General features: G+C 42.4%; 1 protein-coding gene across 7 annotated transcripts in view; it reads left to right on the forward strand.

Annotated features, from left to right (window-relative positions):
- Positions 1–13,193, forward strand: part of LOC134542078 (tensin-1) — a 570,362-nt gene that overhangs the window by 424,213 nt on the left and 132,956 nt on the right. For 6 of the 7 annotated variants that reach the window (XM_063385992.1, XM_063385993.1, XM_063385994.1 and 3 more), the window contains 3 exons: positions 2,634–2,783; positions 6,691–6,832; positions 9,086–9,398. In XM_063385992.1, coding sequence (XP_063242062.1) covers positions 2,634–2,783; positions 6,691–6,832; positions 9,086–9,398 — 605 coding nt within the window. Of the gene's footprint in view, positions 1–522; positions 540–2,633; positions 2,784–6,690; positions 6,833–9,085; positions 9,399–13,193 lie in introns of those variants that run through there. The other variant, XM_063385998.1, reaches the window with a different exon arrangement.

Raw genomic sequence — 13,193 nt, forward strand, 5'->3', positions numbered from 1 at the left:
ACTGGCATGTTGGACATGTCTGACAATTTTCTCCCAAAATATGTTGCGATGAGGGAACGTTTGGCTCCTTTCCTAGTACACGCGGAATAAACTAGCCTGGTGGTAAAATGATAAGATTTATAATTTATATACATTATCACACTAAGCTTTACATATACACCTATTTGCTGCATTCTGGTATATTTCTGTATGTTGGTATTGGCTTTTACTCTAGAGATATGAAATTCATATTAGCCACTATTCTGTTTACATAATTAAAACGGTTTGCGAACTAGTCAGAAATACACAATTAATGGGTATTACTTGGCTTGAATGTTAAATACGTATTATGAGTCCCAATACAATTCATACCCTTGTTAGTGTTCGTTCATTGCAAGTGCTAAATTTTATTTCGTGTAACTTGTGCTATTACGAAGGAGAATATTCCAGCAACAGTTAGAATATTTGTTAGCAGTTTCGTGAACGCGCACGTGCCATCGTGTTCCCGCGCCTGGGCTCGCCGTTCCCCCGAGCTGTTCTCACACGACTTACGCCCCCGGGTAAGTTTGACTGGGGCGGTACATCTGTAAAATGATAACGCTGGTGTCCTTAAGGCCAGCTCAGCGAGGACAGAAACCTCGCGTGGAGCAAAAGGGCAAAAACTGGCTTGAAACCGACACTCAGTAAGTGTAGCGCAGGGGCGCAACAACTAAATTTCCAAAAGGGGGGGGCAATATACCTTTTTATAAAGAATCATCGATCCCCCCTATTGAAGCGGGGGGTCCGGGGGTCCTCCCCCGGGAAAATTTGTATTTCAAGGTGGAAAATGGTGCTATTTAAACAGTTTTACTATCTAAACATTGATTACACAGCTTTTTCTTTGCCCCCGTTTGCTCCCACTTCAAGGTTTCTGAAGAGGGGGGGGGGGCAAAATACCCCTACCCCCCCTGTTGTTGCGCCCCTGAGTGTAGGGACTGCGAAAGCACGGCCTATCGATCCTTTTGGCTTGGAGAGTTTTCAGCAAGAGGTGTCAGAAAAAGTCACCGCAGGGATAACTGGCTTGTGGCGGCCAAGCGTTCTTACCGACGTCGCTTTTTTGATCCTTCGATGTCGGTCGGCTCTTCCTATCGTTGCGAAGCAGAATTCGCCAAGCGTTGGATTGTTCGCCCACCAACAGGGAACGTGAGCTGGGGTTTTAGACCGTCTTGCTGCCGCCGCGCGGAAATGACGCAGGACGCGGCTCCGGTGATCCTAGTGTCTCGAGTGTCTTCAGGCGGACTGGTTCCTCCTCATGCGCGGGCCATGAATAATGCACGGGGCGAGGGATGCCGTGCCAGACCTCGGTCGCCCACGCCATCATGAATTTATTCATTTCATCGTCATTATGTACCATTATTTAAGGCTTACTTCTGAAATTTTTAACGCGGCACCTCCGTTGTCTTTCGTTCTTGTGTCGATAATATTTTCAACAGATATTTACTACGTAATAAAGTGTTTTTTTTAAGAGTCGCGCAAGTTATCGTAATTATTATCACTTACTCTGCTTTTTACACCCTTTATATTACACTAAGTGAATAAAACTAAATATCATAATAAAGAAAATATGGGAAACTGGTGAGACAAGCGAAACTAATGATTGCAGCGAACCTGGCGGTGTAGCGTTAAACCAGTTTCATTAGTGGCATTAGCGGCGTGGAGTGTAAACTAGCTAGAAATCAATTGCAGTAATGCGTCTCGCGTTTCGCCAATGCTATTTGGTTAGTTTCCCATATTGTCCTATTACGATATTTGATAAAACTAAGAAATATCTATTAAATAATAGTAATGACAAATGGAAAAGTGAAAATGGCATGGGAGACAGAGCCTTAAGAGCGGGCGACACCTGAGAAGCCGCGCCGGCCCGACTGAGCGTATCAGTGAATTGACTTCTCGTCATGATGTCACTGGACACTGTGAGACGTGACGCATTGACGGAACGAGTGTGTGAGGGAAATGAGAGCACCCCGAGAAGACCTACCGGCCCACGGAAACGCCCGCCACGGTTCCAACTTGCCACCCGTCGAGACCTGACCGCTCGACCGCCGCGCGGCTGAGCGCGTGGCGCAGAAGCGTCGAGGCGCTAAGGGCGACGATGGCCGGCGAGTCAGTGGCCGCATGGGCCTTGTCCCGGGTCCCGGCTGACGTCCCTCACGATCCCAGTCTTCCGGCGTTAAACATGAGTCAGTTGGAAACGTCGGCAGTTGGCTAAAAATTCGGGTACGTCGCTTCTAAATACCTTTATATCGTTTGGTGGACATCCGTACGTAGTGATCGTACGTGAATAGCTTCGTATCCTACAACAGTGCAACTCGCGGTTATAGCTACCGTGCATGTGTGTGTTTGGTGTAGCAAAGCTGCTTGAAGCTGCCAGGTAGTGACGGAGTGTCTCGAAGGGGGGTAGCCACGCGCCGGCCACGTGGCAGCGAGTCGCCCCAGCTGGCGGAGGAGGTCGCCAGATGCCGAGGGTGGCTCTGCCCCACTAGGGGGGGTGGGTGCTTGCCCCCCCTCTCTCCCAGGGGTCCCGGAAGTGGTCTCCCCCCCCCCCCCCAAGGGATCACCGGCTCGCCTGTGATGGTACCGGCCGATCAGAGCGAGCGCGGTGCCCGTGTTTGCAGGGGCTGCAAGGAGCGCATCGGCGTGGTGGTCGCCGCCTACATGCACTACTCCAGCATCTGCGGCAGCGCCGACCAGGCCCTGGACCGGTTCGCCATGGCGCGCTTCCTCAGCGACAAGATCGGCGACCTGCAGCAGCCGTCTCACCGCCGGTGCGTGCTCCCCTCTGTCGCTCGCGCGTCGGGCCATTCTGACGTGCATGCATGTTCCACTGCGGCGACATGGCCGAAATATCTACCAGCGGAGTAGTTTTGTCATTCGCCGTAGTTGCTTCTCTCATTCAAGGAAGGACGCAGATCTGCAGTATTCTCAAAGGGGACCCGCCCGACTCGAGAGTTGTGCGCGCGGTGTTTAACCGACGCAAGTCGTCTCTGGATGGGTGCTTGTGTGTTGTATACTGCCCATTTGTTTACCTACGTGCATGCAATAAGCATAAAACTTTATAATATACAGAGAGTTACCCATAAAACATACGTTCATCAACCCCCGTTTCACAGTTTCTATTCTGCAAGCGCAAGCGGGGCCCGGGGTTTGAAGGAGAACCGAAAGTAAGTTTCTTTATTTAATGCGGAATTAATTGTGGCAGTCTTAAGGGTACGCATGTAGGTAGTTTCATCAACTGATGACCTGTCCCCCCACGGAATCTCTGTTCGCGTGTACGCTCGACCAGATCGGTAACTGTCAGCTCGGGGAGAAGCCAGGACAGCCGGGACTTCTCGGCGCAGTCCGTCGGCCCGAACTGGGGCTGGAGGTCGTGGCTCGTGGCAAGGAACCATCGCAACCGTTTCCCCGGCATGACTGCGATGGACCATGGAGACTGTAGTCGTCAGGTGTCCACATTCGGGACAAGTCAGCGAATTTACTTAAAAAATCCTGGAAAAAGGAAAAGCCAAGGAAATCTCCCAGTGATAGTAGTTCGAAGGGGAGATGTGCTCCAGTCTGCACTCAACCCAGACTGTGGAAGCCAGTAATCTTTAAGGTGGTGTTTTGGTGCGGTCGTACACGATACTAAATGGTGCGTGCGAGATTCTGTTTGAAATACATTAAGTGGAGAGGAAAGTAGGCCACGTTGGGAGTGGGGGAGGCTGGATTCTCATTATATCTTTCAGAATATTGCAAAATTTGTGGTTTATTTTTTTTTTTAAATGTTGGTCAGGGAAAAGTCAGGGGAATATTATCACAGTGACTTGGCTTCTGGGTTGTAGCCGCATCGACGTTTCTGTCGACGTTGCAGTCGCCATCACCAGGGAGCAGGTACGCCAAGCAACTCCAGCCAGTGGTCGCGAAAGCCTGCAGTCTTCACTAGTATCTTTGAATATATATACTGTATAGAAGTCGCGAGTGGATAGGATTTACTCTACGTTTTTCAGGAGCGTATGATGAGCAGCTTGGGAACTTCACCGCTGCAGTGCGCTGCCGTAACGCCCTGTATCGTCTTAGTTGTTATTTACACGTTAGAGCGCAGCACTGTCGCCCGCTGTCATTCCCCGCACCCCCCACCTAACATTCACTGCAGCTCAAGGTCGTTCAACGGGAGGGGGAAAGGGTGTTTGAAGAGTTCGACACTTGTCCACTAGGGACCACCACAAGTCGATGCCCTAGAGATGGTGGCGATTGCGGCGGTGAATTAACCAACTACCTCAAAACCGTATTAGAAATTTTAACCTGGGCTGGCGACTTCTATACAGTATATATATTGAAAGCTAGTATTATCACAGTCCCGTGTGGACACCACGATCGCGAGGGCCGACCCGGGCGCGAAGGGCAGGAAGACCCTGGTCGAGGAGAGCCCCGGTGATCGATAAGGGCGAGGAGGAGGAAGTAGTCGTGGGAACCTGCGGGCCAGAGGCGCCACGCCCAGGCCGCAAGGTCGCGACCCACTCCGCGGCGGGGCGCATTAGGCGCTGCAGTTTGCTCAGCGGCGCTGGCCCCGGCAGCAGAGCTCTCGGCCTCCGCGTAATGGACGCCTGTGTGCCTGGCTCGGGTTACACTCCCCCCCCCCCCCGGCGGGGTCTCCGCTCTAATTGGAGGACGAGGTCAGCACTCATTAGCGACGCATCTTCACCTATGACATTTCAAATATTCCCACCGAGTAGGAGCTCGTAGTTCCCGCAGTTTAAAAGTGTTTCAGGATTCGCATCGTGTTCTACTCGCGCACTGATTAGAACGCCTAACTCAGGGATGATGCCCAAAAAATCAAGCTAAGACTGAATAAGAAAAATTACAGCACCTTAGCTGTACAAGGTTACAGATGAATTATTTTGGAAGGATTATTTAAATTTTTAATGGGTTACCATAACGTATTTTCTCGCCAGCCCGAAATGCTTCATACGTATTGTTTTTTTTTCCAAATAGTCCATATTTAATGCAGGTTTGCACAGGTGTATTTATGATTTGTTTTTAACGAATTTATCAAACAGTTGACTTAAGGACAATGCATTAAAAACAATTAAATACACACCAAGATATAAAATGTACAGGTTTTTGTAAACGGAGTTCTTAAAGTTTACTGTTACCAAAGGATTTTAGTCTGATACCCTTTTTTAAAAAAATTCAATTATAAAGAAAACTTACTCATAGAAATAATATAATGGTCACACGGGACCCTTCCTCTACATAGTTCTGGCCACGGCCCTACCTGATTGGTTGACTCGAGGACAACTACGCCGGGTTTTGTGTTGTCCCTTCACACGCACACACACCGCGGATGGCGACGGTAAACCGGTGCAGAATCACCGTGCCATGAGAACCTGGGGCCGCCGTCATCAGAACGCTCAAACTGGACAATGACTGGGCCTAAGAATTTCAATATGCAATTATTTGTAAATATAGACTATATTTTACAGCTATTTTTACTGAAAAATAGATAAACAATATATTTATATTTAAACTGTTAACGTGTCTATGAAATAATTTGGAATATGAATTGACAAGGTATAGAATTAAACAATCATGGCCACTGTACGACGCGAATGAAATAAATTATTGTTTGCAGGGTGTCTACAGATCACAAAATCTCTGAAATTCACATAACCGTAAAGAAACTGAAGGACTGGTAACGAAAGTCACGGAGAAGTCACCAAATAAACAAACAGCAATGTTTCTAGAATTCACGAAATTTCAATTTACATCAGCCTTTTGCTAATTTACATTTTTTTTTTCACACGCCTCACCTGTGTTTTTATAGTTACATGTTGATAAAGGGTTTAGCTCTTTTAAAATTTAAAATCTTCACGTAGAAATTTCGTATTATTGCTTTTGCTCGTTATTTATGCAGTTATAAAGGTCATCTTTTGATTAGAAAAAAAATATTGTTAAAAGGTTCTGAAGAAGTCCTGAGAATTTGTACACTAGGTATTTAAAAGCACACTGATTTGTAAGTTAGTTTCGCGGTATGACTTCAAGGCAAGGGCGTCGCCAGGGGGGTAGGGGGAGAGGACAGTTGCCCTCCCCTAGAGCCCTAGAGATTCAAAAAAGTGTAGCCAAATGCAAAAAAAAATACATACTTTTCCCACAACTAACCCCCCCCCCCCCCCCAGGCCATCGGCTGGCGACGCCCTTGCTTCAAGCTTTGAATATATATACTGTATAGAAGTCGCGAGTGGATAGGATTTACTCTAAGTTTTTCAGAAGCGTATGATAAGCAGCTTGGGAACTTCACCGCTACAGTGCGCTGCCGTAACGCCCATGTATCGTCTTAGTTGTTATTTACACGTTAGAGCGCAGAACTGTCGCCCGCTGTAATTCCCCGCACCCCCCACCTATCATTCACTGCAGCTCAAGGTCGTTCAGCGGGAGGGGGAAGGGGTGTTTGAAGAGTTCGACACTTGTCCGCTAGGGACCACCACAAGTCGATGCCCTAGAGATGGTGGCGATTGCGGCGGTGAATTAACCGACTACCTCAAAACCGTATTAGAAATTTTAACCTGGGCTGGCGACTTCTATACAGTATATATATATATATATATTCAAAGCTTCAAGGAAGCTCGTGGTTCGACGGCGGCGGCCATGCTCGTGCGAGCGTGTGGAGTTCTCCTGAGAGCCGTGCTCTGCCCGCAGGTACGTGGAGTACTTCTCGGGCCTGCTGTCCAGCAACATCCGCATCAACGCCGCGCCTCTCTACCTCACCCACGTGACCGTGCTGGGGGCACCCTCCTTCGAGCCGCCGGCCGACGACGGCGGCTGCAAGGCCTTCCTCAAGGTCAGCCGTCGCCAAACACCCCCCCCCCCCCCACCCCTTGTCTGCTCTTAATTCTTTTACATCCAGCGGGGCGATGTTTTCTCAATGCTAGATACACGGATCGGTTTAGTATCGATCTCTTGCTCTTTTGTCCCAAATCCGACCTCTCCGCGACTATAGGCCAAGTCGTGTAAAACAGCAATTAGTGCTGGAAATTTTTTTTTTTCAAAAAATCCTAATAAATGTGGTGTACATACAACAATGTCCAAAGTCAAAGCAGTTTATTTGAATAGACTGTAGGAATCTTTCAATAAGTAGGTTAGATGTTAGAATTAAAAAAATATATTTATGTGCATTAGAAGTTTTACTTAATTGGCATGGATAAAATTAATTTTTATTTTGCATTCAAATAATTAATATAAATAAAATTACAAAATAACTGGAGGAATATTATACACGGTTGATAAAGTGTAAATTCAGTCACATTAAATAATTTAAATAAATACTTGCTATTCAGTATTAATATAAACATGTGTATAAATTTAATTATTTAATTTAGTAAAATAAAATAGATAAATTTTAATTAATAATGAAAATCAATAAATATTTGAATGTTATTTTTTCAATTTAATAACTTTAATTTTTACTAAATAATAATGTAATAATTTGTAATTTAAATTAAAAAAAATTATACATGCAGGAACATAACCTTACGAACACTCCAATGAAAACAGTCAGTAGGCTACTAAATCTTCCTACAGACACTCTCTGCTAGTTACAATGGAATCTCACTAATATTCACAATAAATAAATGTTTTTAATGATATTATCCAGTATTCAATATCAAGCCCCAAAGAATAAGATTTAAAAGCACATATATAATTTTGATTTGTATGTAGCTTTTTTTCATCATGTGAAAATTTTGTTGCATGGTGCACATGCATTGTAAAAAATCACTAATAATTTTTTTTCATAATGCACCTAAATAAGTATAACTCCAAAATTCTTTAGATGAATTTATTTAATATAAAGCAATTTTGCGGACTGCAGCTTTGTGTCACCCATATTTAGTATTTGGTTTTTTAACTGCTACCATTTCAAAGTTAATACAAAATTATATGTGTTTAGAAACAACTACCTATGTCAGAACAATGTAATAAAGTAAATAATTAAGTAATTGAAGAAGTAAGTCGAGTTAACTCGTCAGGTAAGGTTTCTTCTGTTAGAGCTTCTTGTATCAGGCGAGGTTAAGACATTACAACTAATGAATGTTGCATACTTCTTTCTCTTAGTAAGGCAAAGTTAGTCGACCTAGTTTGCTTAATCATCCTCCGCGGGCAGTGTGCACACTGTTTCACCGACTGAGCTTGCATTGTGCCCACTACAATCTGCAATGGGTTGTACACCATGTGTTAATTGGTGTAGTAAAATATTTTTTATTTATCAAAAAACTGAATGTCATTTTTTATGCTACATAGCTGAGTTTTATTATTGTTTGATACTTAAAGATACGATTTTTTTTAAGCTGGGAAATTGCTAAAATTGAAATGGTAATATCATGATCAGACATTGTTTGCATTGCAGTTGAAGTGTACTTACCATTATTTACGAACTTCTCTAATTACGAGCAAAAGACCACAAGAGTGAGGGAAAAAAGTTTATAATGTATGTGTTGTGTCGTGGTTGTCTTACGGTAGTAAGCATGGGCGTCGCAAGGAAATATTTTTTGGGGGGACTTCAATTGATTTAGTTGTTGAGGAATATCCATCCCCTGGGAAAAAAAGCGGGGGGTCCGGGTCCCCCGGGAAAATTTGGGGTTTGAAGGTGCAAAAAGGTGGTTTTTAGACATTTTTTTTTCCTAAATATTCTAATTATAGTTGGTTGCAATATATAATTTATTTTTTCTAAAAAAATATTTTCAGATAACAAATTTGTAAAAACACAGTTAACATATCTGAATTCGGTATCGGACCTGATTTTGATTTTGCACGAAGATCGAATTAAAAAGTGCTCACATTACCACGATTGGACTAAATGCACCATGCGCAACATATGGCTTATATCACAGATATCATGTTTTTAATATAACTACGCAAATAAATATATTATTGGAGGGGACGAAATTGAAGACTTTTATTATTGGGAAGGGGGGGGGGGACGTGTCCCCCACGGTTGCGACGCCCACGGTAGTAAGTGAAAGTGGATGAAGGTTCGGCATCCATGTGTGTGGGGAGTGTCAGTGCTGCAAGTGCAACAAGGTGTGGCCGGGCGCAGGTGTACGAGGGCCTGGTGCCGGTGTACACCTCCGGGGTGCACGCCGTGTCGGGCGGCACCCGCCAGTTCACGGTGAACGTGGCGGCCGAGCGGCACCGCCGCGGCCTGCAGCTGCGCGGGGACATCCTGCTGAGGTGCTACCACCGCCGCTACCCGCGCGCCGACGCCCGCTCCCCGCTCCACCCCGCCGCTCCGGCGTCGCCGCGACCCGACGGCGGCCGGGAGCTCGTCTTCGCCTGCCAGTTCCACACGTGCGCCGTCGCCGACTACACGCTCAGCTTCACGCGCCAGGAGCTCGACCACGCCTGCAACGGTGCGCGCTCCGTCCGGCTCTCAGGCCCGCCTCATGTCGAGCTTCCTCCCTATTATCCTCCCTATTTCAAACCCTCAGTTAAAACAACAATATATATATATATAAGAAGACTTGAAACGTGATTGAGGCCAGGGGCGTAGCCAGGGGGGGTGTTTTAGGGGTTCAACCCCCCCCCCCCCCACCTCAGCACCAAATATTTAATTAATTTCCTATTCATCACTCGACAAATTTCATATTAAAATAATTAATATAAATTTTTACCATTACAATATTTAAATTTAAGAACCGAAAACTGCTAAAATAGCACTATTTTACACCTTAAAATCCAAATTTTTCCGGTCGCTTTAATACGTTGGGGTGGGGGGGGGGATGCTTCTTAACACCTCCCCATACACAAGTCCTGGCCACGCCACTGATTGTGGCTATACCTCTAAACATGATTTGTGCTTGTCACATCAGATGTGAGGTTTCCTTATGAATTCTGTTAACCATACATTTGAAATTGTCATCCTATCAGGGTAAACCCAGGCTTTGAAAAATATTTTGAAACTCAACCGGGACCTCTCTGGTTGTTGGGCTCCGGGAATTTCCCTCCCCCCCCCCCCTCCTTCTCCTAATAATCCGGTCTTTGCTTCTCTTCCGGCATCTTCGATGCAGATACGTATGTCTGCTTCCGTCCTGCGGACAGTTCCACTTGGTCACTGGACACTACCATATTCTTCCCTGAGTTGATGAGGAGGTGATTGGGACTCACGTGCAGGGGCGCAAAAAGGGTATTTTGCCCCCCCCTTCCCCCTCTGAAACCTTGAAGTGGGGGCAAACGGGGGCAAAGAAAGTGCCGTGTAATCAATTTTTAGATAATAAAATTGCTTAAATAGCACCATTTGCCACCTTGAAATACAAATTTTCCGAAGGGGGGATCGATGATTCTTTATAAAAAGGTATATTGTCCTCCCTTTGGAAATTTAGTTGTTGCGCCCCTGCTCACGTGCACAACACAAGTAACAAGAGTTGTGGAAGGAATTGTTCATTGCCTATATCAAAAATAAACATTTCAGCCTTTGGCTGCATTGATTTCAGAAAAAATGTGTTAAACAAAAATTTAGGATGGACAGACAAATCCTGGTGCTTCACGCCTGTAGTTCCGGTGCTTTGATCACTATGTCACCCGACTCAGAAGCTGTCTATAACTTATGTGCATTTTTTTTATTATGCAGCAAGCAGGAACAACGTGAGCTTGTTCATTTTGGTGGTAGGGATACCCTCAGCATAGATTAAGGAAGTAATTTCTACATTATTTATACTCTCTTGGTTATGGACATTAGGGAAGGACATGAAGAAATACAAAAATCATGCGGGTAAATAAATCTTATGAGTTCCATTTGTATTCAGACATCTTATGTCTGAATTAACAAACTATTGTGGGGTTTGTTTTAGTAGTTTTTATCGCTATGGACTATATTCTGACGAAGGATGTTAATGATTAGTCAAGAAATTCAGTAATATTTGCAATTGAAACATACAACAAAATTTTAATTTTAACTGTGAAAGAGAAAATACTTTGCATACCGTACTGATTAATTCCTTTGCATAGGATATTAAAAGTATACATTACAAAAAAATATTCTTCAAAATCTTTAAACTGGTACAATATATCCACCCTACAATATATTAAAACTGCCGACTGAAGACAGAAATTACTTCCAGTTAAACATTTTGTGTAATAAAGCCAAATACGTAACTTGTGTTTCATCCTCCCTCACTTTCCATATTATGTATAAGAGTATGAAAACCAATGTGTTTTAACTGAGCGGTTGACGCAAGCTTAAAATAGGAACCATGTTTCTACTGCTTCGGGGGAAGCATGTCTGAGAGGCAACTGTTACTTTGCAATCCTTTTGGGATAGTGGTGGTTGTGTTATGAGGCTACTCGAAATACTGGTTGCATACACAACACACAACAGATGAAGACCAGCAGTTATGGCTAGGGACAGGATTATATGGTGGATTGTGATAAATCTGAATTGAAGTCTAATTATAGCATAACACCAGAATGCAAGACAAAACTAAAAAATGCAGCTAGATTCACATCCATTACCTGTTGTCTATTAAAATATAGAATTCATTTCTTAAATATTTTGTTTAGGCATTTAATTTAAAAAGTTAAAATTTTATTTACAAAGTAAAAAAAAAATAGTTTATTTGTATTTTTTTTAACGTAAAAAAATAAGAGCATTCTCTAGCTGATACTACACATTCATGGCTAAAGGTGTGTGGAGAAACATCACAAGGAAATGTATAATGATTCTGGCTTTTAACTTTGCATATTATTTTGATTCAATTAAGGGTATTGAAATAACAAGATAGTGGCAAAAAGTAGAAATCAGATTTGAAAATAATTTGATACCAGAAATAAACTTAAAATCACACATTCAATCAGATAGTACCCCCCCCCCCCCCCAACCAACTGCTATAAAAATTTTATTTGTTTAGTATTTCCAATACAATTTCTTGTTTTGATATTTGAGTCATTCTGTACAATATTATACTTCCAAATTAAAATGATAAATAAATTGTCAATATTTAAAATCATCAAAACTTGGCTCTAAAAATTGCATTTAAAAAATAAGAGCAGTTTATTTTCATGAACTTTCTCATAAACTAAGGAACATTACTGAAGGATAGTAAATTTAGCTGCAGTTTTCTGGGTTAACTTACTCTCATCATGTAAGTTATGTACTATGATTGTATTTGCACATTTGAAGTGTCTTACCATGAATGGTTGAAGCATTTGATCAAAGTAATTGTGCTTGATATGTAATAATTATTACATGTGCTTTAATTTTTAATAATGATAAATACGACTCTACTGTAGATTTTTATAACACCATAAAATATGAGCCTTATTCATTGCATAATAGGTTGTTTTTAACATGTGCTTGTGTCTGATTTTTTGGATAAACTATTATTTATTATGTTGTTAATAGAGCTGTCATTAGAGCTAACAATAAATTTACATTAAGTTTTGCGAAAAATAACTTCTTTTTTTCCTGAATTTATCTAACAGCTGTCAATTTCTTACAAAATGTTACTTTGATTGAAAAGTAAACAAGTGATGTGGCCATAGAATCATTTATATAAATATTTAAAATTCTGTTGGACAGAATTTTATGCATGATGGTTAGTCAATAATTAAAACACTTAAAATACACATCTAACAAAATTAAAATTTTATTTTCAAATATTTAAAGACAAGTGTAATTTTTGGATTATGATGGATGAGACTGCATGCTCCAAATGTGTCATTTCATTTTGTATATTCTGGTTAGAGTTCATATTTGTGTAGCACATACTCATAAGCCTTTAATTCGTATCTGATTTGTTTACAATGTTCAATAAGCCTACAAATTTTAACTTAAATAGTACTGTACAGGAATGCCAAATTTTTTATTTCTTTAAATCAAATTATATACTGTAGTTTTGAATCTAAGGTACCTACAAGTGCTAATTCAGCTAATATATCAATTTCTGAGTACACACCTGTGTAACTGTATCATATTGTTTGAAAGTACATGTCGTAGGGTTTCGAGAAGAATTGGGCAATGTAGGTTTCATAAAAACTAATGCCAGAATACCAAAGTTAAGGAGAACAGTTTGTGTATTTAGAAGAAGTTAATAAATACAGGGCATATTTCTTATGATGTTTTAAACAGTAATTAAATTGGGTAAGAAATGTATTGTTTCACTCCTGACAGCAAATCATATGAATATATATGAGACCACTGAGCATACACG

Source organism: Bacillus rossius (assembly GCF_032445375.1).
Source record: "Bacillus rossius redtenbacheri isolate Brsri chromosome 4 unlocalized genomic scaffold, Brsri_v3 Brsri_v3_scf4_2, whole genome shotgun sequence".
In the NCBI taxonomy this organism is placed as follows: domain Eukaryota; kingdom Metazoa; phylum Arthropoda; class Insecta; order Phasmatodea; family Bacillidae; genus Bacillus; species Bacillus rossius.